General features: G+C 42.9%; 1 protein-coding gene and 1 pseudogene across 4 annotated transcripts in view; one reads left to right on the top strand and one right to left on the bottom strand.

Annotated features, from left to right (window-relative positions):
• Positions 1-24695, bottom strand: part of FXN (frataxin) — a 70821-nt gene that overhangs the window by 12392 nt on the left and 33734 nt on the right. For 2 of the 4 annotated variants that reach the window (XR_011649387.1, XR_011649386.1), the window contains exons 4-5: positions 20592-20689; positions 14724-15289 (exon numbers count right to left, since the gene is read on the bottom strand). Coding sequence is in view for 2 of the 4 variants with exons in the window: in XM_058301704.1 (XP_058157687.1) it covers positions 19902-20058; positions 20592-20689 (255 nt within the window). In the remaining 2 variants the exon portion in view is untranslated. Of the gene's footprint in view, positions 1-11746; positions 15290-19762; positions 20059-20591; positions 20690-24695 lie in introns of those variants that run through there. The other 2 variants (XM_058301705.2, XM_058301704.1) reach the window with 2 other exon arrangements.
• On the top strand, positions 15515-17281 carry LOC139439437 (tropomyosin alpha-3 chain pseudogene; annotated as a pseudogene).

A 24695-nucleotide genomic window follows, 5' to 3' on the forward strand; every position in this document is an offset into this window, starting at 1 on the left:
TAGGCAGACACTCTTTATCAGTTGAGCCAAATCCGCTTCCCCTCAGCACATTTTTTAATATTTTAAAAGCTACCCTGAGAGAGTGTAAACTACAATGTAAACTATAATCCATGCTTACTGGCAATGCTCCAAAATATGTCTATCAATTGCAATGAATGTACCACACTAATGAAAGTTGTTAATGTGGGAAAATGTTGGAGGTATGGGGAGCACAGTATATAGGAATCCCCTATATAGTCTCTGTGACATTTATGTAATCTAAGTATCTTTTAAAAAATAAAAATATAAAAAGACAACAAAAAAGCTACCCTGCCTCTGCTTGTATAAGTACAAAGGCAGTCTGAATGCTTGTCTTACACTGTGATCATAACTCTTTTCACAACGTATTTTTTCATCTACTTATCTGTTTTCCCATTAGAGTATGTACTGCTTGAGGCGAAGGAATGTTTTCACCTTTGTATTCTAGCACATGGCTCGCATCAAAATAAGCAATTAATAAAAGTCTGTGGAATAAATGAAGCCTTAAATAAAGGCAAAAAACAGTCCTTTTCTCCTTGTCTCAGTTAAATTTACTAAATCAATTCTTTAACATAAACAATACATCAAGGATGTGTGCCACTTTCTACCTTTTAAAAGCATTTTTGTTAAATCAGGAAGAACCAGAGACGAAAAAGTCATGAAATTAACCACCATCACCACAACCACACACACACTGACAGTACAGATATCTAATTAGGAAGACCAAAACAAAACCCATTTACTTGCCGTGGCTTGTCATCTTGATAGCTACTTACACTAATCCTATAATTTGTCGGCTAAACACTGTTATTTTCCTTCTCTGGCTATTAGGCAACTCAGAAAAGAGTTCCAAAATAATTTCAACACTAACAGTCTTGATTATTAATATTATTAATACTGTGGTGTTTTTCTTCAATGGCCTGTCTTCTAAACCCATGCATCCGATCTTAGAAAAGATTATATTTATAGGATTGCAGCCAAATGTAGCCCTGAATGCTTTCTGTAAGGCGTCTCTAGCCTTTCCAATATGAATGTGGCTTTCCCAAAGCCCGGGAGTCTCCCTCCTTTTCAAACCTTCTTGGGATTCCTTCTCATTTACGCCTCCTTGTCCCTGAGTGGGGCAGGGAAGTGGCTGCCTGGCAAGCCTGTTTCTCTGGGTTCCTGTGCAGTTCTCTGCGGGGACTCGGGATGGGGCGGCAAGAGGGCTGTGAAGGGGCATTAACACTGCTTACTTCCTCCTTCCTTCCTCACCCCCTCAGTTCACTTCCTTCCACCAGAGGTGGATGCTGATTCCAAGAAATAACTGCCCTTATCAGTCCCCCCTCTGTGTAGGAAGAAAGGAAAGGTCTGGATTTTCCTCTGAAAAGCCAACTAAGCCCACTCTACCCATTGGTTTTCCAGATAACCCCTTTTAGCAGCAACTGGTCTCTAAGACCAGTCAATTTTTCACCATCACTGGGCACTGGGTTTTTTGTTAAAGATTTATTTTATTTGCCCCCACCCCCACCCCCATTGTTTGCAGTCGCCGTCTGCTTTCTGTGTGCATTTGCTGAGTGCTTTCTGTGTCTGCTCATCTTCTTTTTAGGAGGCGCTGGGAAACAAACCCAGGACCTCCCATGTGGTAGGCAGAAACCCAATTGCTTGAGCCACATCCTCTCCCCCTTCTCTCCTGACCCTGAGAGTTTGTCCAGGGATTTGCCTAGTTAACTAGCCTTCCTTAGGAGGCTGCTGTTGTTAAAACTTTTTGTACTACTTCTGCTTTTTAAAAACAATTTAGAGAAGTGGATGTGGCTTAACCAACTGGGCTCCCGTCTACCATATAGGAGGTCCAGGGTTCTACGCCCAGGGCCTCCTGGTGAAGGCAAGCTGGCCCGGGCAGCAAGCTGGCCCACACAGAGTGCTGGCCTGCACAGAGCGTTGCCCCGTGCAGGAGTGCTGCCCCGTGCAGAAGGGCTGGACCACACAGAGAGCTGGCACAGCGAGATGATGCAACAAAAAGAGACACAGAGGAGAGAGAACAAGAGACAAAGTAGATCAGGGAGCTGAGGTGGCTCTAGAGAATGATCACCTCTCTCCCACTCAGGAACGTCCCAGGATCAGTTCCCAGAGCTGCTAATGAGAATACAGGCAGACACAGAAGAACACACAGTGAATGGACACAGAGAGCAGAAATAAATAGGAGAGGGGAGAAATAAATAAATCTTTAAAACAAAACAAAAGACAATTTATTAAGCAGTTTCATTGAGATATATTCACATACCACATAACCTATCCAAAATATATAATCAACAAGGCTTGTAGTGTAATTACAATGTTATGCATTCATTACCACAAAAAATTTTAGAACCATTTCATTATTCCAAAAAGAAAAACTCCACACCCCACTTCCACTTTTTACCTTGGGCATGAGTAGTCCAGAGTAAAATTTTCTTAAACAATTGTAAAAAATTCTAAGGAAAGGAAGAACAGCCAAACCAGAAGTGGGAGTTTTTCTCCTGAATGGTAGCAAACCAAGAACAATGAAGTGGGGGAAGCTGGGGGATGATGGATTCCTCTAGGTTCTTGGCTATGTTACATAAAATAAATTAAGTACAGGCCAGTTTAGTTAGGATAGGAGTTTATTGAGAACATGGGAGAAGAGAACAGGATAACGTACCTGAACCTGCAGGCGCGGTTCCTCTAGGCAGAGAGGGCGTTTGGGGTCTGTGGGGCTATCTTTATTAAGCTATTATTTACTCCTCCCTTTCCTAACGTTGGGGGAGGGGACCCAGCTCTTTGCTGTTCTGATTGGTTACCTCACCTGTCAGTTCCCCAGGGGGCCAACGGTGAGGCCCCTTGCGGGTATCTGGGGCTTTCCCTTGACCCTGAACAAGATCTATTTCTAATCTATTCCAAATGGAGTCCTCCCGGCGGGCGTCTCGTGGGGTCCTTCCGGAAGCTTCTTGGTGGCGGTCTTTCCCTCAGGGAGGGGTTCCATGGCCTTGTGTTTCCCAGTCATGCTTTTCTGCCAGGTCTTAGACTCGTCTTCCCTTTTTCTAGACACACCTGCCTCAACAAGATGGCTGGGTGAAGGAATGGAGTCTGAGCCCCCTTTTAAATTCCAAGGAGAATCTGGAAAGGTGAAGCTTTATGACCTCATGGCTTCCTGCAGAATTTTAGCTTTCCCCTTGATAGTTCTTTTCCCAAACCCCGGGAGGACCCTCAGGGATGTCTTCTTGCTTTTAGGACTGTGTGCCAAATGGAAGCATTGCTGGGGCAGATAGCGGGGCAGAGCGCCCCCTACCCAGCCCAGGTACTTCCCAGAGCAGGAGGCGGGCTTTATTTTCCTCCTCCCTGCTTCCCCTCCAGGGCTGGGCACACGCCTGGTCCAATCCTGAGAAAGCTCTGATTATTCTCCGGATATCAAAACCTGAGGCAGCCCAATGAAGTGGTCTGCTTTCTTTCCTGCCTTCATCTCCTACGCAATACAGAAGGGCCTTCTTTGGGGTTGAAAGATGGGTACCAGACCTGCAAGAAGTGGGACCCTGAGGATGGGGCACGAAATCAGATTAAAGAACCAAGGGGCCCTTAGAAAGGGGAATTAAAAATGGAAGCCTGAGTGAGGAAAAGTTCTTCAGATGACAGCTAGGGCATCCTAGGAGTGGCTCTAAGGGTCCAGAACGGGGTCTCATGCCAAGATGAAAACACAGGGTGTGACTGGGGGAGCTTTAGTGCCATGGGGTAATGCAGTAGTTTGCAAACTTTTAATTTTCAGGACCTCTTACATTCATAAACATTACGGAGGATTCCAAAGAGCTTTTGTTTGTATGGGTTATGTCTAGTATTAATATTTACCATGTTCAAAATTAAAACAAATTTTTAAAATGTTTGTTCATTAATTTTGAAATAATAATAAAGCCAATATTATTAATGACATATTTTATGATAATAGTGATATTTTCAAAACAAACACATTTAGTAAGAATGATATTGTTTTACAGTTTTATAAATCTCTAATGTTTAATCTAAGATGGCTGGATTCTCATACCTTTCTCCAAATTCCATCTACTGTCATATGTTATTCTGATTAGGGTATGTGAAGAAATATGCAGATATGTAATTGGCAGAGGGAGGACATTATGGACCCCCTAGAGGGGACTGTAGCAGTTTGATATTATTGATGAAGTCCAAACAGAAATATTGGATTATGTTTGTAAACTCATCTTTTCCTCTGGGCATATTAGATTATATCGGATTCATAGGTTACTTGATTAAGTAATTATGTAAACCTCTTGTGACAGTAGGGTGTTGAGTCCCCACCCTTTGGTGGGTGGGAGACTCACAGATTAAAGGCCTAGTTGGGGGCTTTTAATGTTGGAGTTTTGATGTTAGAGTTTGATGCGGAAGATGGAGCCCCAGGGAGAGAGACAGAGCCATTTGCCTGATAGTCTACAGCTGACCTTGTGGAGGAAACAGAGGAGCTGAGCCCAGAGGAACCCAGGAAGCCCTGCCAGACGTCGGCAGCCATCTTGCTCCAACATGTGAAAATAGACTTTGGTGAGGGAAGTAACTTATGCTTTATGGCCTGGTATCTGTAAGCTCCTACCCCGAATAAATACCCTTTATAAAAACCAACCGATTTCTGGTATTTTGCACCAGCACCCCTTTGGCTGACTAATAGAAGGTCTTAGGAACATAAGGGTTCACCCCGAGAGCTGCTGTGATGAAGTAGCTGCACCATTATCTCCCGCTCCCCCAGGAAGCTTGTAACAATGGATGGGAATGCATAACCCAAACAAGATACTGAGCAAAATCAGGTTCTTTTTTGTGGGTTCTTCCTTCCCCATTCACGTTGAAGACCAATTTCTAAGACACTAGGGTTTCAAAGAGAGAAAGAGTTTGTTTGTGCAAACAAAGGAAGACAATGACTTAACAGTACATAAATGTCTCCTGTATTTGCAGTAATCCTGATAATTTCTAATATCCAGGTTTAGCAGTTTATGTTAATGCGAATTAGGCTTGAACTGGCTCAGGTTCCTTCGATAATAAACATTAAAGGGCTGAACAGGGTGGGGGTGTGAGTACAAAACGGGGATGAGGGGTGAGTCACAAGGTTGTTACAATTACGAAACAATAATTATCAGAAATCAAGGCATTTGGGGACAGGGGGTACAGAACAGGAGTCAGCCACAAGGCTCTTCTTATGGATTTCAAACAGAGGATGGAGTGGTTTCCATTTCAAAAAATATTCCTATACAAGGGTAAGATCTTCTGGTCTGGAATAATCATCACAATGGCAGGTTTTTAGTTGGAAATGACACATACAAAGAGTAAGGTTGGTTTAGTCAGTTTCAGTAATTTCAGATGTTAATCTTTGGCTATTTTAGAATATACTGGAAGTAAAATGTATCTATATAAGGATTTAGTAATCACAATTACTTGTTAATTCTTAGACCTTACATACTCAAGTATAAGTAATATTTTTATATATTCATCTGTAGTCTGTGTGCTACCGGTGAAATGTTCTTTTCTTTTTCGATTTTTGTTTATTGTTTGAAATTTATCAAAGTTTAAATGTACATGGGTTAGCAAATTCTACAAGGATTGTTTCAAATAATAATGGCTTTCCCCTCCTCATACTTTCAATTCTTCCAGCTGATTACTTTGATATTTGCCTTCATATATGTAAATAAAATGCTTTAAGAATTATCAATTGACTTCTCACTATGCAAGAGGAAAATTTGCTCTCCCAGCCATTCTACTCCCCAGTTCCCTACCATATACACAGATATTCTTCCAAATATCTAAGCTGCAACGTTGATCAAATCACTTTTAGTGTTTACATTATGATGACTATGAAAATAATATCCACTGCTAAGTCTTGTAACATAACAGGACTTTGATCTCCTGGTAACTCTTCCTATCCCTGTAACTGCCTTTTGTTTTTGTTTTTCAATATATCACACTTTTTAAGTGTTGAAGCTTTCTGCCTCAGAATTTTGAAGGTATTGATCAACTGAATTAGTTAAGAAATCTGAAGCCACTATTATTCTTGTTAATTTTTTATGACCTGTTTTGCTTGTTTTATTCCTCATTGGTTATTTTATGTTATTTTATGGTATTATGTTATGAAAATTCATAGTGTCTTTTTTTTTTTTAAAGATTTATTTCTTTTTCCTCTCCTCCCCCCCCCCCCCCATTGTTTTGGGCTTGCTGTCTACTTTCTGTGTGTTCTTCTGTGTCTGCTTGTCTTCTCTTTAGACAGCACTGGGAGCTGATCCTCGGACCTTCTGGAGTGGGAGAGAGGTGCTCAGTCTCTTGCGCCACCTCAGCTCCCTGGTCTGCTGCATCTCTTATTGTCTCTCCTCTGCGTCTCCTTTTGTTGTGTCATCTTGCTGTGCCAGCACTTTGTGCGGGCCAGCACTTCATGTGGGCCAATTCTCTGCTCAGGCCAGCTTGCTTTTTCACCAGGAGGCCCCAGGAATTGAAACCTGGACCTCCTATATCGTAGATGGGAGCCCGATTGCTTGAGCTACATCCGTTTCCCTGATGTGTCTTTTAATGGAGGTATTTTTCCATATGGGATGGTCACTCAGTTCAGCTCTTCAATTTAGAAACCCCAGTCCTTCAGTATGAGGAAATTTTATTGAATTATCTCTGAATGATTTTCTTCTATCTGTTCTCTGTTTTTAGGTTTATTATTTGGAAGCTGAACCTAATTTTTGTTTTCTTCTTATTTTCTATCTCGTTTTTTTGTTTGTTTTTTATGGTACTCTCTAAAGATTTTAGCTCTATCTTCTAACCCTTCTATTATGTTATTTTACATTTCTTCTTCATATATCTAGATTCTAAGGACTCTCTTTGTTCTCTAAAATTTTTTTGAGCATCCCATACTTATTTAATGGATTTAGCGTCTACAAAATAGGAAGAATGCTTGCCATTTCTACCTTAGGCAGTGGTTTGTTTTGCTGGCAAATGTTTAACAGCAAGCTCTCTGGAAGAAAAAAAGTTTTGGTTGTAACATTTATCAATTTCGATGATGTAAATACTCCCACTATGGCAGATTTCAAGCTACCAAAGTGATGTCACTAAACAGAGTGAAGAAATACACAGGGAGCTGATGTGGCTCAGTGGTTTGAGAGCTGGCTTTACACATATGAGGTCTAGGGTTCAATCCCCAAATACCAGAGGTTACTTTAGAACTTCATGTCTTCTCTACCCAACATGGCTCCTCAGGAGAGATGAGAATATAAATGTTTCTCCTTTTTTGGGGTGGAGGTAGGAGTGGGGGAAGGAAGTAAAAGTGTCTGGGTGTGGGTGGCCCATTGTTATACAAATGTATATCAAGGAAATCTGTGAACATACTCTTACCACTTGGAACATGTGTCTTGGGAAATGACTATAATTTCTTCTCCAATCCTTTCCCTACAGAGTAGTAGTATTAGTCAGGGTTCTCTGGGGAGACAGAACCAACAGGAGATATCTGTAAGTAGTATGAGATTTTATAAAATTGTCTCATGTGACAACAGGGATGCCTAAGTCCAAATTCCATAGGGCAGCCTGAAGTCAGGGACTCAGATAAAGGTCCTCATTGAATTCCCCAGGACAGGCTGGCTATCTGAGGTGGAGATAGGGATTCTCTCTCTGAATGCTGAAATCACTTCTCCTTTTAAAACCTTCCACTGACCGGATGATAGGTTACTCATTGCTGATGGCAATTCCCTCAGTTGATTATAGGTGTAATCAGCCATATATACAATCAACTCACTGATGATTAAAGTTCATTCAGAGCCATTGTATTACAACTAGCCCAATACTTGCTTGACCAAACAACTGGGCACCAATACCTGGCAGAATTGACATATTATTCTAACCATCACAGGTAGGAAGGCAAAAGAATTGAGAGGGGATTATTATAGGGTGGAATGATGAGTGTTCTATGCTGCGGTCCTTGAAGGTTAAAAACAGACTGGCCAAACTCAGCATATAAATGCAATGCCTTCCCCCCAGCGTGGGACATGACACCCGGGGATGAGCCTCCCTGGCAACGAGGGACCACTATCAACTACCAACTGATGATGCAACTGGAAAATGACCTTATACAGAAGGTTCAATGCGGATCAGCAGAATATCCACGTCTACATAAAATACCATGACTTTAAAATGCTGTTTGACCTAAAGTAAGGGGGAAATGAAAAGGAGAAATGAGTTTATATGGCTACGAGTTTCTAAAAAAGAGTGTGGAGGCTGGCAGAAGGATTGCCCTCATGCACAACTGAGCAGAGTCAGAGAGACAGATAAAGCAGATACAACCCCCAGATATTGGTTCCTTTGAGGGCTAAAGAGACCCATGGGAGTTATGGTCATGGCCGATGGGGTTAACTACCAGGGCAGATGGCCCCTCTTTGGAAATGGTGTTTATGTGTGATGAATCTGGACTCAGATGGGATCTCCCTTCATAAGACTTTCATGCTAATGTGCTGGAGGTGCAGTTAATGTTGGGGTTTAAGATATATTTAGGGGATTTGAATCTCTGGACTGACAATGTGATAGCCAGGTCCTGAGCCTCAACAGACTCCAGCACCTACAATCTGATCTATTGGACTTACCACACTCAGCTAAGATGGAGTTGAAGAAGGACAACCACCACACTATGGAGCCTAGAGTGATTACAACTGAAAATGGGAGGATTGCATCCAGCATCCAGGTGGAATCTGAGCCTCCTCTTGACATAGAGGTGCAATGGACACAACCAATCCAATGTCCACATAGAAGAGGTGGCATTGGATTGGGAAAAGTGGACATGGTGGACAATGGGTATGGGGAAAGGCAGGAAGAGATGAGAGAGGGAGGTGTCTTTGGGACTGCCCTGGATGGTGCTTCAGAGGTAATCACCGGACATTGTAAATCCTCACAGGGCCCACTGGATGGAATGGAGGAGAGTATGGGCCATGATGTGGACCATTGTCTATGAGGTGCAGAGGTGCCCAAAGATGTACTTACCAAATCCAATGGATGTGTCATGATGATGGGAACGAGTGTTGTTGGGGGGGGAGAGGGGGGGGTGGGGGAGTGGGGTTGAATGGGACCTCACATATATATTTTTAATGTAATATTATTACAAAGTCAATTAAAAAAAAAAAAAAAAAAAACCAGACTGGCCAATAGTCTATACTAAGATATGGAGAATTGCAAATATTTAAGTGTCTTCCTTATGTCAGGAACTCTCCTAAAGTCCTGGGAAAGAGATGAAGTGATACAGGAACTTACCCCCAGGCACTTTTCAATTTTATGGAGGTGATGGACCTGTGTCAGGGGATCCGAGACCCTCGAGCTATGTCCCCAGTGAAGGCCCTTTGGCTACCAGGCCTTTGTTTTTTGTCGTGGGGAACCTAACTGAAGTGTGAGAGCCAACAACAAAAGAATTTTTGAAGAGGCAGGTGGAGCATAAGAGGGATATCAGACCAAGTCACTGTTGAAAGCCAAGGGGAGAAACTGGGAAAGAGAGAAGATGGAAAACATTAGGAAGTTTGGTTAAGTTTTTCTGTGCATATTACAAGGTAAACCCCTCCACTGAAACACACACCCCTACCAGTCAACCTTGTGTAAAATTCATATTTCCTGCTAAGACTTTTAGAGTTGGGCTTATTTGGAGTTATTTGGGCTATACTGGTAAACACACAATCACAACCCATTCACCTGACATTTACTGAGCCCGTATTGTGTGAAAGGAACTGTGCTAGAAGCGGGGCTAAAGCAGTAAATGTGAGACCCAAGCCTGGTCCTCATGGAGCATACAGTCCAGCAGGGGTGACAAATGGTAGACTAATTTCTGTCGTGATAAGTGGCATGAAGGAGAAACATGTGTGCTGCGAGAGCATGAACAATTAAAGATGTCCAGGTAAAGAGGCTGAGCGGAGGAGGGGTCAGGGTGAAATGAATACCCCAGGGAGAAAAGTGGGGAATAAAGACAGAAATGGAAACAACGCTGGCCAAATCTCAAGCCTTGTGACACAGCATAGCACATTTAGGGAGCTGGGGGTTTTGTTGGAGCCAAAGTGTGAATGGGGAGAAAAGCAAAATTTTGCTGTGTATCAGTGCAGTTAGGTCAGAAACTTAGTCCTGCCTGACCTGGCCATGCTAAGGTTTTATAGAGGTGAGAGTTCAAATTTCCCTTTTGGAAGCTCACTCTAGTCGGTGTGGCTGATGGGCTGAGAGAAAGGGAGGCACGTGGAATCAACAAAGTGTTTGTAATAACACAGGGGAGAAATGATGAGGACCTGAATTGTGGGTGGCTAGGAGGGGAAATTTTAAGGAGTACTTGGTAAAGTGACCTGAGGGAATTGCTAATGGACTGAAAAGATGAATTCCAACAGGATCAGATGGGTATTCTTTGTTTGAACAGTTTGCACAACCTCAGAGGACACCATTCTCATCACACAGTAGTTATTACAGAATCAGTGAATGGTTTCACCTCAAGTTGAGCAGCCTGGGCAGCCTTACACAGCAGTCCTGACTCTAAACTCATCTGCTTCTATTTCTTTTGAGCCTTGGCGATTTTAAAGTTTTTTTCTCTTAGGGTTTTATTTAAGTCACTTTCTTTTGGAAAAATCTCAGTCAGATTTTGGAGAGGGGGTTAGGTGAGGATTGCAACAGGGGAATGATATTGTCTTATTTTTCTATATAACTTAGCCACCTTTTCTACCTAAGAAGGCAGAAGTGGAGGGCTGAAAATTTCGGGGACAAGATGTGGTATTGCCAATGTTCCTACACATCACAGAAACACAATAGATAGCATTTATACAGGAATGGGGTCTCAGGGGCCTGCCTTTTTCCTTGACAGGTGAAGAGTCTTTTGGAGCCAATTTTGTTGCTGTGTACAGGTATTTTCCTCAACAGTTTAAATAAATCTTCAATTAATAAACGGCTCAATAAATAACTTCTGGTGTATTCTATATCTTAAAATGATACAGCCCGAGAAGACCAAACATGTGAACTTGGATTCTGTTTCAAATGAACTCTGCTTTACAAGTGCCAAAAGACCATTAACTGGGAAACTGAGATGCTCTCCAGGTGTAACAGCTAAGGACTTGAAGGCATTTCTTACTCTAAGGCAGCTTCACAAAAAAAGTCAGCTATGAAGTCTTAGTTTTGAATAGCAGAGTAAATTCATATGAAATTTCATATTTGCCCCTCCTTCCCTTCTCCCTTTCTAGCACATAGCTGTTTTAGTTTGCAAAAGATAAATAGGTGCCAAGAGTTCAACTGGACAATACCAAAAATTATCTTAATCTTAGCGTATACCTTTTAAGTGTGAAGCTAACTTTCTTGGCAACCTTGCATAGTCCATGCCCATAAACTTCATATTTATGAACACGGATCTCTTTAGAGGAGGCAATGGGATTTATCAAAATTTGGGAGCAGGAATAGCTTGAGAAAACCTATTGTTTATACAACTATCAAACTTAACATTGAACAAAATCCTTTTGCTGGTTTGTAGAAAATGTGGGTAAAAATAGAAAGCATCGTAAGGGTCAAGAGATGTTGTTCTAGGAGATCAAAATCCATGGCCCTGGGGCTCAACACACTAGATACCTCCATTTTACAGATAACACTGAGGCTAGTGTCAACAACCCAGTAAGTGGCAGAGTTTAGATCAAACCTAGACATGTGTGATTAAAAAGCCCAGGTTCTCTTTTGCATACCTGCTGTTTTTCTGTAACTTTGAAGAAGGGTGAGCAAATCATTCTGGATAGTTTTATTTTCTACATGGCTGATGGTTTGTCCACTCAAGTAAATGTATTAGGAAAAGCTTTAGAAAATTATATGAATACATTCCTTTGTCTCCCGCTGAATTGGCTACCCCATAAATGCAGTGACGCCCAGGGCCTCAGGTGAAGGGCCTACTGCCCCACAGAGGGTGCCTGTCCAGTCTGCTGGTCAGAGTCCCGCTTCTTTTTTCTCCCTCTGGCTACCGCTCATGTGTGTGCAGTTCTTTTCCCTCCTTAATGCTACTTTTCACCCAGTGCCTTGGAAACTAGATAATTAAACTAGTTAGAATTGTATGTAAAAGAAAACAGGTCCGAAGGTCTGGTCCACAGGAAGGCATAAAAGCAGATTCCCAATGGCCTATTTTCACGTCACAGCAGCCTGATGGCATATTTGTCTTTTGTTTTGTCCCAGAGAGATGCACACCATTTAACTGAGTTCCACGTAAGTGAAGTGTGACACAAGTTTTGTTAGAGGCAAGGCATCAACACATACACAAACTGCACACATTTTTAGAATTTTCTCATTGGCAATGACCTACCACACTTAAAAATTTCCACGGAATGCAAAAATAACTCTATTTTGGAAGAAAGGAAATATTTTAAATACCCATTTACCAATTGTTTGCATTGTTCTATTGTTATTTTTTCTATAATGGAATGTATTTTTGGTTCACTCACAGCAAAAGCCTCGGCTACATATTCACATAGACATATCACTATTAAATCTTTCCTTAGTAAGAAAATAACAGAAGATGGGTATAACTTTGGGTGAATTGTTTGAATGTTCCTGAGCCTTCATGTGTAAAATGCAGGCCAGTAAATATTAAAATGAGGTAATAAAGTATAAAAGGCTTAACATAATAAGGGCACAATAAATGATGGTTGTTTTAACATGAATTCAACTGAAATTCCAACCAAGTAACACCAATAACAATATATTTAGCATTTACCATATGGCTTTTGAACATTGCTCCTTGTCTCATCTACCCAGAATGAAATTAAGCTGGCCTGTTCAGATGACTTGACAGGACCACCGAAGGTCTGAATTGAAAATCAATTATATACTATCCAGTTCAAACCTCTCATTTAACAAACGGGAAAATGGAGGTCCAGGGAATTTATGGGACTTACAGAGACGAATACTTGGGGACTGGGTCAACCCTAAACCAGGATTCTTTTCACGAAAATGAAAATCTCTTTTCTTTACATGGCCCTTTGCCATGTACAAAGCATCTCCTCACTCTGTGACCTGGCCTGGTTTATTATATTCCATCACTCACCCTATGGAAATGGCACTGTTTCCTTGTTGTCTTTGGGAGATAGTTTTGGTAATCTTTTGCATTCTTAGATCCTAATATTTCAGCAGCTAATTCTACAATGAACCTTAAATTAAAACACAATGGGGGAAGTGGATTTGGCTCAACGGATAGAGCGTCCGCCTACCATATGGGGGGTCCATGGTTCAAACCCAGGGCCTCCTGACCCATGTGGAGGTGGCCCAAGCACAGTGCTGATGTGCACAAGGAGTACGCCCTGTAAGGAAAGCCATCCTGCACAAAAAAAAAGTGCAGCCTGCCCAGGAGTGGCGCTGCACACATGGAGAGCTGACACAGCAAGATGATGCAACAAAAAGAGACACAGATTCCTGGTGCCGCTGACAAGAATACAAGCAGACACAGAAGAACACACAGTGAATGGACACAGAGAGCAGACAACTGGGGTGGGGGGAGAGAAAAAAAAAGAAATGATATTTAAAAAAACACAATGGGGGATCAAATGTGGCTCAAGCACTTGGGCACCTGTCTACTACATGGAAGGTCCTGGGTTTGGTTCCCAGTGCCTTTTAAAAAAGATAAGCAAGACAGTAAGCTGATGTGAAGGGCTGGCATGGCAAGGTGATGCAACAAGATGATGTAATGAGATGACACAATGAGGAGACACAATGAGAGACCAACAAGCAGGGACCTAATGTGGCTCAAGTGACTGGGTGCTTCTTTCCCATAAGAGGTCCCAGGTTCAGTTCCTGGTGCCTCATAAAAAGATAAGCAGCCACAGAGAGCACACAACAAACAGGCACAGAGTGCAGACAGTGAGTGCAAACAATGAGGTAGAGGGGAGAAAGAAATCTTTTAAAAAAACACAAAGTATATGTATATGTGTATACATATATACTTCTATATGGAAAAAGCTGAACCATGTCTCCCTAGGCCACCTGTAGCAGTTTGAAATTGTTTATGAATTCCAAAAATAGATAATGGATTATGTTTGTCAACTGGTTTGTTTCTCTGGGCACATTAGATTATACTGAATTCAGAGGTTTCACTTTTACTTTATTAAATAATGATCCAGGCTTTGACTGGGTCACGTCAGTAGGACGTGAGAAACTGCACTGCAGAGAAGGGAGGTTAGTTTTGAGCTAGAGCACTGGGAAGTAAACACAAAGGATAAGAACACAGAGGAATAGACTAGGCTCTGTAGACACAGCAGAAGCCCTGGGAAGAGCAAGAGCCTAATAGCCTACAAGTGCAGCTGAACTCAGAGAGCAATGAGCCCCAGGAAGAGAGATGAGCCTTATATCAGCCTGCAGCTGATTGGAAAGAGCTGGGATCATGGAGCCTTAAGAGGAAGAAGGCTGAACTCCTGCAGACATCATCTACCATCTGCTCCAACACGTGGCCAGTGACTTTGGGTGAGAAAGTACCTCTTGCAGTACCCTGAGTTGGACTCTTTAGGGCCTGTGACTGTTATAAAAGCCAACAGATTTCTAGTATTTTGCATCAGCACCCCTTTAGCTGACTAATATACCACCCATGCAGCCACACACTGGCAGTCACTGAGCTTGAACAGAAGATGGTCTTTGGTTTGAGAATTCCCAAGTTGCCTTTGACATTTCTGTACTAACAGGCTCAGAAGTGTTTATGTTTTCAAAGAGGTATGGGAACATTTATAGGCTACCTTTTAATGAGTCTCACTCGAGAAAAAGCAGTGAGGACGGCCAGCTGCTCTTCACATAATTTTGCAGTAAATCCTTCAAAGAATGAAGAGTGAAGCCAATTCATTTCTCCTCCTGGAGTTTTTCCTTCTTAATATTTTCCTTTGTTGTAGATAATTATGTTAACGAATGGGTATGTACACATGCCAGAAGGAAGTTCATGTGAGGGAGGATATAAGACAATAAATCCAACAAAACTCTTTAGAAATTTAAAGTCAGAACTTGGAGGTGGGGTAGGAGGTGACATATTCTTTCCACAGAGTCCTTATACATAAGCAACTGTCCTTGAAAGCAGGAATGGAAAAGGACAATCAGCTGCAGGACAAAGCTGGGATCTTGACTTTATAGCTTTTAGTGTCCTTAAAAATGAGCTGGGCATCAAGTGTCTTTTCCAGAATAGGCCAAGGAAGATAAGTCCAATTTGGTTTTCAGAGCTGCAGTCAGTTCTGCAGTCAGCAGTTCATGGAGGGAGACGCCGTCGTGGGAGTACACCCAGTTTTTCCCAGTCCAATCATAGCGCTTGGGCCCACTGGAAGACAGAATAAACACATTTAAGTCCTTTAGAGGAGGCACATACTGATTCTGCAAAAGTTGCCACTACGAAATTAACTGGAGTCTGGTTACATATATAAAGGACTAATAACCCAGACCAAATCCAGAGACGATCCCTTGGCCTCCTTGTACTTGCCCGCTGGGACCAGGCATAGCCTGAGTAAGCCTCAGGCCCCTCCACATTGTCACAGGGGCTCTGGGCATGGGCACGGACGTCCAGGTGTCAGCCCAGACCGCTCCTTTATTCCACCCTAGAATGTCCTTAGGGTGGGCAAGATAGCTGGGAAAGGCCACTGCCTCCACAGGACCCAGAAGGCTGTCAATGGGAAAAAGCCTAAAAAAAACACAAAAACGCAACACCATGAAATATTTTGGATCAAGGTGAAAAACAGAGGGGACAAATAATTTTTTTTTAGGAACCTAATATCCAGTTAATGGCTGCTCAGCAGTTGTTGTTTTTTCCAGAATTCCCATCATGACTACAAATTAAAAAAATAGTACAGGGACCAGATGGGACTCAAGCAGTTGAGTGCCCTCCCCCCACATGCGTGGTCCTGGGTTCAGATTCTGATGCCTCCTAAAGAAACACAACAAGCAAAACAAATGAAAAAAACCAACTCAGGGAAGCTGTGATGTGGCTTAGTGCTTAAGCGCTGGCTTCCCACATACAAGGTCCTGGGGTTAACACCCAGCCCCTGGTACCTTAAAAAAAAAAAAGTACAAGTTGGGTTTTCCAGGAATTTTTCATTGTTCTATAGTATATGCTTCTAAACATGTGGCGGTAGGAAGGTAGTGCCAATAGGTGTGTCCAAACACAATATGGACTTTTCCAGTGTCACATACAGAGAGAATTCTTTTAGTGGAGCTAACATAGCTGATACTCATATCATGCCCTGGGTTTACAAAGTCACTGATCCCCAAAGGTGATGGTAGGATTGGGGCTATCTACCCAGTGTTTCCTTACAGTTTCTCTAGAAATAAAAGATAGGGGTTAGGGATTGAACTGTGTCCCTCCAAAAACATGTTCAAGTCCAAACCCACCCCTACCCCAGTTCTATGAATATGATCCTATTTACAAACAGGAACTTTGGGGAAGTAATGATGAGAAGTGGCTGCAAAGCCGAGTGGAGGAGGCAGGAACCCGAGCATGAGCTGCTGTTGAATAGACACCGCGGCCGGGATCACCACCATCGAGGCGGGGAACCACAAGATCCAGGTTCCACAGCACAGGCCAGTGATGCCCAGAAGAGGGCGAAGCACCTCCAGGGGGAAGTGCAGGGAGAAAGCGGCCGGGGAACAGGCTGAGGCTGGGGTGGTCTCCTTGAGCCGTCAGATCCAGCTGGTTGAAGAGGAGCTGCACCGCGCTCAGGAGCACCTGGCCACTGCCCTGCAGAAGCTGGAGGAGGTAGAGAAAACCTCTGATGACAGTGAGAGGGGTATGAAGGTTGAAAACAAGGCTTTAAAAGATGAAGAAAAGATGGAACTCCAGGAAATCCAACTCAAAGAAGCTCAGCACATTGCAAGAGGCTAATGGGAAGTAAGAGCAGGTGGCTGGTAAGTTGGTGATTATTGAAGGGAACGTGGAACGCACTGAGGAACAAGCTGAGCTGGCACAGTCCTGCTGCCGAGATGGATGAGCACATCAGACTCATGGACCATAGCCTGAAGTGTCTGAGTGCTGCTGAAGAAAAGTACTCTCAATAAGAAGACAAATATGAAGAAGAGATAAAGATTCTTGCTGATAAACTCAAGGAGGCAGAGACCTGTGCTGAGTTTGCCAAGAGATCGGTAGCCAAACTGGAAAAGACAAATGATCTGGAAGATAAACTGAAATGCACCAAAGAGGAGCACCCCTGTACACAAGGAATGCCTAGACCAGACCCTGCTTGACCTGATTGAGCTGCAGAGCACCTCAGTCCTGCCCACTCCTCCCTTTACCCCAACTCTGCCTGAGGCCAGCCTGCCCTGAGCTGACCCTTTAACTGTGGGCTGATCTTGAACTGGAAGGCTGCTTTCCCCTCTTGCCGTACACCCACCCCTGGCCCCGTGTCTTTTTCACCACTGTTTCTGCCTCTCTCAGAGATTGCAGCTGGACTATGGGCTGAGTACCTTTGGGAACAACAATTAAGGGAATGTGAGCACAATGCAAGGGTCTTTAAAAGCATTTTGTAATGTGTACATTTTGTAATTATTCCCCTTTTTTTGTTGTTGTAGCAATCATTTGTAAAACATTCCAAATAATTCCACAGCTCTGAAGCAGCAGTCTAACCCTCTTCTCACTTTTGGAAGGTAATTTTTCAGCTTAATAAATATTGCCCACTCCAGAGAGGAGGGAAAGAGGGAAGTGCCTGCCTCACTGAGAGCGAAACACAGCCTAAGGGAAAACTCATTGCTCTTCACAAAGCACCAGCCAAACCAGGAAAGTGATACCAGGAGTAAGTCCCTGCCAAAAAAAAAAAAAAAAAGTACTGTTCAGGTTTTTAGCTTTAAGGTATCTTAGGGCAAATTTATTATTATTTTAAAAACTTTTCTCATCACAAGTAACCAAATTAATATGGTGAGAACTCTGAGACCAAATCTTTGTCCCATCATTTCTCAACAGCTCACAGAATGGATCCTGTGCCCCTTTATGTTGGGATGACCAGTGATTTACTCTCCTGCCTCCTTTTAAAAAAGGAGAGAAAAGAAAATTACGGTTTTGCCACTAATTTAGCCATAGGAAACATCATCAACCTTTCTGATTCTGAAGCTGCTGTCTCTAAAAAGTGCCATCTCATGCTTTGGATTGGTCAGTGCTGGAGAAATCTTGAATAGCTTATGGACAAAACTTTTTAAAAAATTTCACGTTATTTTGAAGTTTTGCTTCCTTGGGCTTGGGGAGCACTGGCCACCCCCTCTGGCTGTGAGTGCTCTCTACACTCTGGGTGGCAGTGTGCTGATCTTTAATAATTCCTTTCCCCACCCAGTTCTCCCTTTTTGATGAGGTTTCTGTGAGGTCTGTCAGGTATGCAGCCTGCAGCCTCTTGGCTTAAAATGTACTCTCCTTTGGTATAGTCTCTTTGGGGGACCTATTGGGAGAAAGAGAAACCAATAAGGCAACTTTTTTTTTTTTTTTTTTTTTGAGTTACGGGGGGCTAGGGATTGAACCCAGGACCTTGTATATGGGAAGCTGGCACCCACCACTGAGCCACATCAGCTCCCCTGAGTTGGTTTTTTCATTTGTTTGCTTGTTGTCTGTGTTTTTAGGAGGCACTGGGAACTGAACCTGGGACCTCCCATATGGGAAGCAGGTGCTCAACTGCTTGAGCCACATCCAACCCCAAAGCAACTGTTTTGATACTGAAAATTGATAAATTTCTTTTTGAAATAAAGAACTAGTCCCTGGAAAGTGAATGTGACTCAAGCAATTGGGCTCCCATCTACCATATAGGAGGCCCAGGGTTTGATGCCCAGGGCCCCCTGATGAAGGCAAGCTGGCCCATGTGGCAAGCTGGCCCATGTGGAGTGCTGCCTGAGCAGAGTACTGGCTCACAGGATGCCGCCCTGCGCAGGAGTGCTGGCCACATGGAGAGCTGGCACAGCAAGATGACGTAACAGAAAGAGACACAGAGGAGAGACAGTAAGAGATGCAGCAGATCAGGGAGCTGAGGTGGTGCAAGAGAATGATCACGTCTCTCCCACTCCAGAAGGTCCCAGGATCAGTTCCTAGAGGCGCTCAATGAGAATATAAGCAGACAGAGAAAAACACACAACAAATGGACACACAGAGCAGACTATGAGGGGTGGGGGGGAAAAATAAAATAAATAAATCTTAAAAAAGGAACGCTGCAGATTTTTTCAGTTAAGATTAGATTAGGGTAGGCCCTAATCCAATATTACTACTGGTGTCCTTATAAAGAGAGGAAATTTGGGAGACACAGGGAGAGAGGGAGAGAGACGGCCATGTGAGGGAGGCATGATGCCACGGGGTCTGGCAAACCACAGCCAGGACCTACGGACTTCAGAGGAAGCACGGCCCCCCAACACCTTGGTTTTGGACCTCTGGCCACCAGAGCTGTGAGGCAATAAATTTCTGTTGTTTAAACCTACTGGTCTGTGGTACTTTGATAGAGCAGCCCCAAGAAATCAAGGACTCGAATGCGTGGGCCTCAGGGCCAAGACTAGTGGGTTGACTGTGAGAGGCCAAAGAAAACAAGCTAATTGGCCCACACAGGGTAGGACTCTCCAACCTCAAGTCAGTTAATGAGGTCTCAAAAGTAATACAATCTGTGAATGAGGGCCTTGCTAGAAATGATTGATTGCTAGTGTTGTTTCTGTTAAACTGTAACATACTACCTAGAGGAAGTTGGGGTAAGAGAAGAAAAACCCTCTATTAATTCTGAACAAAAAAAATTATAATGTCACAGTATAATATTAACGGCCTAAAAACAAGACAACATTAGGGCAGTGCAAAAGTTTTACTTTTTAATTTTTTTTTAATGCAGACACCATTAGGCTTTCAAAAAATTCCAGACTGGTCAGATTTGGGCCTTTTCCAAACCACAGTAAATAAGTTCCCTTGGGCAGTGCTGGTGAGCCACCCCGGGAGGCTACTCTGGGGGTCCTTTGCAGGCGCTGCTCCTCCTCCGGTTTCTTACAAGCACTTCACCAGCAGCCAGACGGCGAGGGACCGTCTCTCCCTGCAAGCTCTGAGGCCTTGAGACGTGACACAGGCCAGTCTCCAACACAATCTTTTCTTCCTCTGGACTGAAAGCACAACAATGGAAAAGCCGAGGAGGAATTAAGTGTACTGGAAGAGTAGCTGAAAATGCTGCCCCACCTCCACCGAGCACATGGCCCGATTCTACAAATGGAATTCCACTAACCTTCAGCTGAAATGCTCAAAATAACCCAGAGGTTGAACTTCAACTTGTTTTGAAGATGAGTGCAACTTGTTCAGATGCTGAAGTTATGCAACATCAAAAAGCAGCTTTTTTTTTTAACCAGGCAGGGCAAGGATTTAATAGAGGAAGACTATCTCAACTGGTTCTGGAAAGTTATAAACTTTTCACTTTTGGTCTCATTAGCATAACGATGTCTCCTTATAGTAGCCATATTATAAGCAGGAAGAAATTATATAACCAGAGTAACCTTTCCTAATGAGAATATATAGGCTGTAAAACATCAGGAAAATTTCATTTACATGGTAATCAATATATGAAGGTGACAACCCTTAAATTATCCACAATGTGACATTTCCAATGAGTTTAGTTATTATGGATTTTGAGTTTCCAACATACCTGGATGGAGAAGATAACCAGATTTGCCTGTTTGGGGTTTGCTTGTTGATCACGTAGGTTCCCAGATTGCCACCCAGTTTAATTGTTAAAACACCACTCTAGTGGATCCAGAGGAAAAAAGCATGAAGATAAAACAAGATGAAATTATCAATTTGTCATAATTGCTTCAAATTTTCTTAGAGCTCAATGCTTTCCATTTATAAGACACACAATATACACCATAACGAAATGTATTTATTGTTTAGAAATAGATCATATGGAAAAATATTGCTCTTGGAATCACAATATGATTAATTGTAACAATACTTTTATCTCCTAGTGTTTTCCCTCATTCCCTGAGGTTGGCAAGGTAAGAATAATCAGTATTCCCCTCTGGAAACGAGGAAACAGAAGTTCAGAGTGTTAATGACTTGTCTGAGGTCTTAGGGGTAGCAAATGCAAGGGTATATCCATCCTACCTGCTGGCTTGATGCCCTCGTCTACTCGCCAAAACGTAATGGAGAAAGAATGGTAAAAAGGCAGACACCAGCTCTGCGCATAGAAAACCACCATGTCAGCCCACGTGAGCTTGAAACTGGATAGGACGAGTCCGTTTGAAAAAAGGAAGAAGGAAAGGAAAGAATCCAACCACCCGCTTTGCTTGTCAAAATAAGCAACAGTTTAAACTCTGTCAGGAGAAGGCAGAAACCCCAGATCAGGGTTTTTTTTTTCTTCCAGGCTCTTCCCATGCATCTCACAAGCTTCTTAAAAGTACCTCTCCAGCTTTACTTTTCAATACAGGAGTTGGGGAATTTCTCAAAAAACTGGTCGGTTCCTCTTAGACCAATAAATGCTTATTTAAATTTGAAAACACTCTTTCTTCAAAGGAGCCCTTTACTCCCAAGGCCTTGTGTTCTCTTTAGAATGCGCAGGATATTAAAGAAACAGCTACGAAGCTAAATTCCCTTTATTTAAACTGGTGAGCAGGAGGGAACCTGTCGCTCTTCTCTACCTCACGGACCCTGTCCACCAAGGGACCCTGCATAATCCTTAAGTCACACTTCCGCAAACATAAAGAGCTATTTAAATGGTGGAGGACAGTGACAATAATGTAATTTACAGGCGTGGGGTGGTGGAACATTATTGGGTTATTTTAAAATATCTTTTCTAGTTAAAAAAGAAATGTATTGAAATTATAGACACTGGAAATGCAGATAGTATAAGGAAAATGAAAATATCAATAGAAACAATAAATACGATTTACTATCTTCTGTGTGGCAGGCAATGTATCTGACACTGTGTAAATTGTTTCCAACCCGACAATAACAATTGAAGGAGGATCCTTCCTCTAGTTTTAAAGATAAAGAAAACAGAGGTTTTAGAATAATAAAAAATGCTTAATAGTTGGCAGGGCTGATCTTAAACCCAGGTCTATTTGGGTCCAAAGACCCTGCTCTTTCTATTAATACAAAGCATTCTCTTAATCCATTGCCCCATGATACAAGCTGTTCACTCAGGTAGCAGCTGCCAGTTTTGATTTTTGCTTTTTAAATATTTATTTTTTAAAATTTATTTCTCATCCACCCTACCCCCACCCCCCACCCCCAGTTGTCTGCTTTCTGTGTCCATCTGCTGTGTGTTCTTGTGTCCGCTTGTATTCTTGTCAGTGGCTCTGGGAATTTGTGTCTATTTTTGTGGCATCGTCTTGCTGTGTCAGCTCTGTGTGTGCTCTCTGTGTGTGCAGCACCACTCCTGGGCAGGCTGCACTTTTTTCACGCGGTGCAGCTCTCCTTATGGGGCGCACTCCTTGCGTGTGGGGCTCCGTGGCAGGGCACTCCTTGTGCACATCAGCACTGCGTGTGGGCCAGCTTCACCACACGGGTCAGCAGGCCCTGGGTTTGAACCTTGGCCTCCCATGTGGTAGGCAGATGCTCTATCAGTTGAGCCAAATCTGCTTCCCAGCTGCCAGTTTTTAAATGCATTTTAAAAATAGGGCTGGGATCACCTGTATTGAAGTTTTGTGTTTCTTGTTTTTTTTAAAACTGTCTGATTCCAGGGTGTTTTCATTATCCCCAGATGATGCCTTAGAACAGGAGACCAAATCTGGAGGTGGGTATAATCCCTAAAAGCCAAACCTGAAATCTTCTGAGCAACTCCAGTGAACAAGCTGTTCTTTCACAAAGGGAATATTAATACAACAACCGTGAGATTCTTTATGGATCCACAGGTCTCCAGCTGTTTCTTCCACCTGGGGTCTGAGTCTCCATCTCCAGCCCCCACAGCGACTCTTCAGGCTCCAGGTCCCAGCTAAGGTGCTTCTGGGAAGGTCACCCTGACGCCCTGGACTGGTCTGCCCCGTGTCAGCAGCCCCTACCCTCTGGTCTCCACCACCTTTGTACTTTCCTCACTGCATCTGAGCTTCTGTTTGTTTGTCTGTTATCCCTCCTGCCCCCAACTCGACTTTAAAACCTTGCCCAAGAGAGATTTATCCTTTATTTTAGTATCTTCATTGTATAGCACCCCACCCTAATCTTTCAAGAAAACACTGGATGCATACAAAAATACATTTGGGGATGAAAAGAGCAGTCAGATGAAAAATGCAGGATAACCAGGCCTGTGATAACATCTGCCAAAGGACAAGGTTACACAGGCTGAAAATCTCAACACTCAATTCCCCCCACCAGCTTACAGACAGTTACTGTGAGTAATCAGATTGTTTCCCAGTGGAACTTGAAACTGTTTCCAAAGGAAAGGGGCAAGAGGAAGGAACTAACTGCCTTACTGATTTCCCAGGAGTTCTTAATGCTTTGGGAACTGTCTGCAAAATGACCAGATGAAGAGGGCTTTTTACTCATTATTTTTGTTCCTTAAGGGGCACTGGAAGTCTATTTTGGGAGTGCGGGCAGACTGCTGTGCAGGGGAATGGCCATAATTTGTAGCAGCTGCTGAGATGAGGCACTAACCAATCACGTTGCAGACTGGCCACAGCTGGTGAGAATTAGCTACATCTACCAGTCAAGAGTGGCCCTACACACGTGGGTACAAAAATAGCAGTTATTGTTGTCCCTGGTTCATTTACAAAACTAGACACATATGCAATGGCATGTTGAGTCAGGGGACTTCACATATATGTGAATGCCCATACCCCCAAAATAGATATCAACTTCTCCTTAAGGAATAATAATAATGATGATGATGATGACTGTGAAGCACCTCTTATCTACATTGTTTTTGTTTTTTTTTTTAATCCTAAAATAAGCCTGGAGAAGTAGAGAGTAATGTCACCATTTCTTGGCTGGGGAACCTGATGGTCACAGATGTTAAAAAATTCACTTAAGGACTCACAGAAAGAAAACACAAATCCTAAATGCTAAGCCAGACCCTTTCCCTCTAAATACAATAAAATGTTGCGTCTGAGTCTGGGGTCCTTAACTGGGGGCCCAGAGGTGGTCCTCAGGGATCTGCAAACAGGCCCCATGCCAAAGCTAAAATTGTACTCGTTGGCATGTATGGAAGTTTTTCTTGGGAGAGGGTCCAGAGTCGTCATCAGATTCTTACAGGCGGACTTCCATCCAAAAAAATAGTATGAAGTCTCTGCTCTAAGGCAGTACAGGTAACATAACTCTGTGAAGGAAAAGCATGGTAATAAGTAATCCTCACTCAAACCTAAGGCCAGGGCTCCAGCACTGGGAGCGCTTGGTGACAGCTAGCTGGTCCTAAGGCCAGGGAAAGGCCACTCTTGAACAAAGTTTACGAGAGTAACAGCTGGTTAGACTATCTATAATGCACTTTCAATGATCTATCTTACATGTGAAAGACTTAAGTTGTTAGCATCTGAAGGGCCCTAATCAGGAGTTTACACTGGATGGGAAGCATTTCAAAATACCTAATCAGAAGTCCACACTACAGAGGCAGCTACTTTATGCACTAAGCTTTTTAAATTTCTCTAAGAGGATTTGCTAATTAGCAAATGATTTCATAGGAATATTTTTTTCCCCTGGTGAGTAGAGTGGTAGTCAAGGTATCTGAATTGGCTAGAAAAACTCAAGTACCTCTGACCTTGCAGGAATGAGGTACAGAACTGGAAAGCCCAGCATCCTAATACTCGAGAGGCACTCTGGGGGT

Source organism: Dasypus novemcinctus, chromosome 8, assembly GCF_030445035.2.
Source record: "Dasypus novemcinctus isolate mDasNov1 chromosome 8, mDasNov1.1.hap2, whole genome shotgun sequence".
Lineage (NCBI taxonomy): Eukaryota > Metazoa > Chordata > Mammalia > Cingulata > Dasypodidae > Dasypus > Dasypus novemcinctus.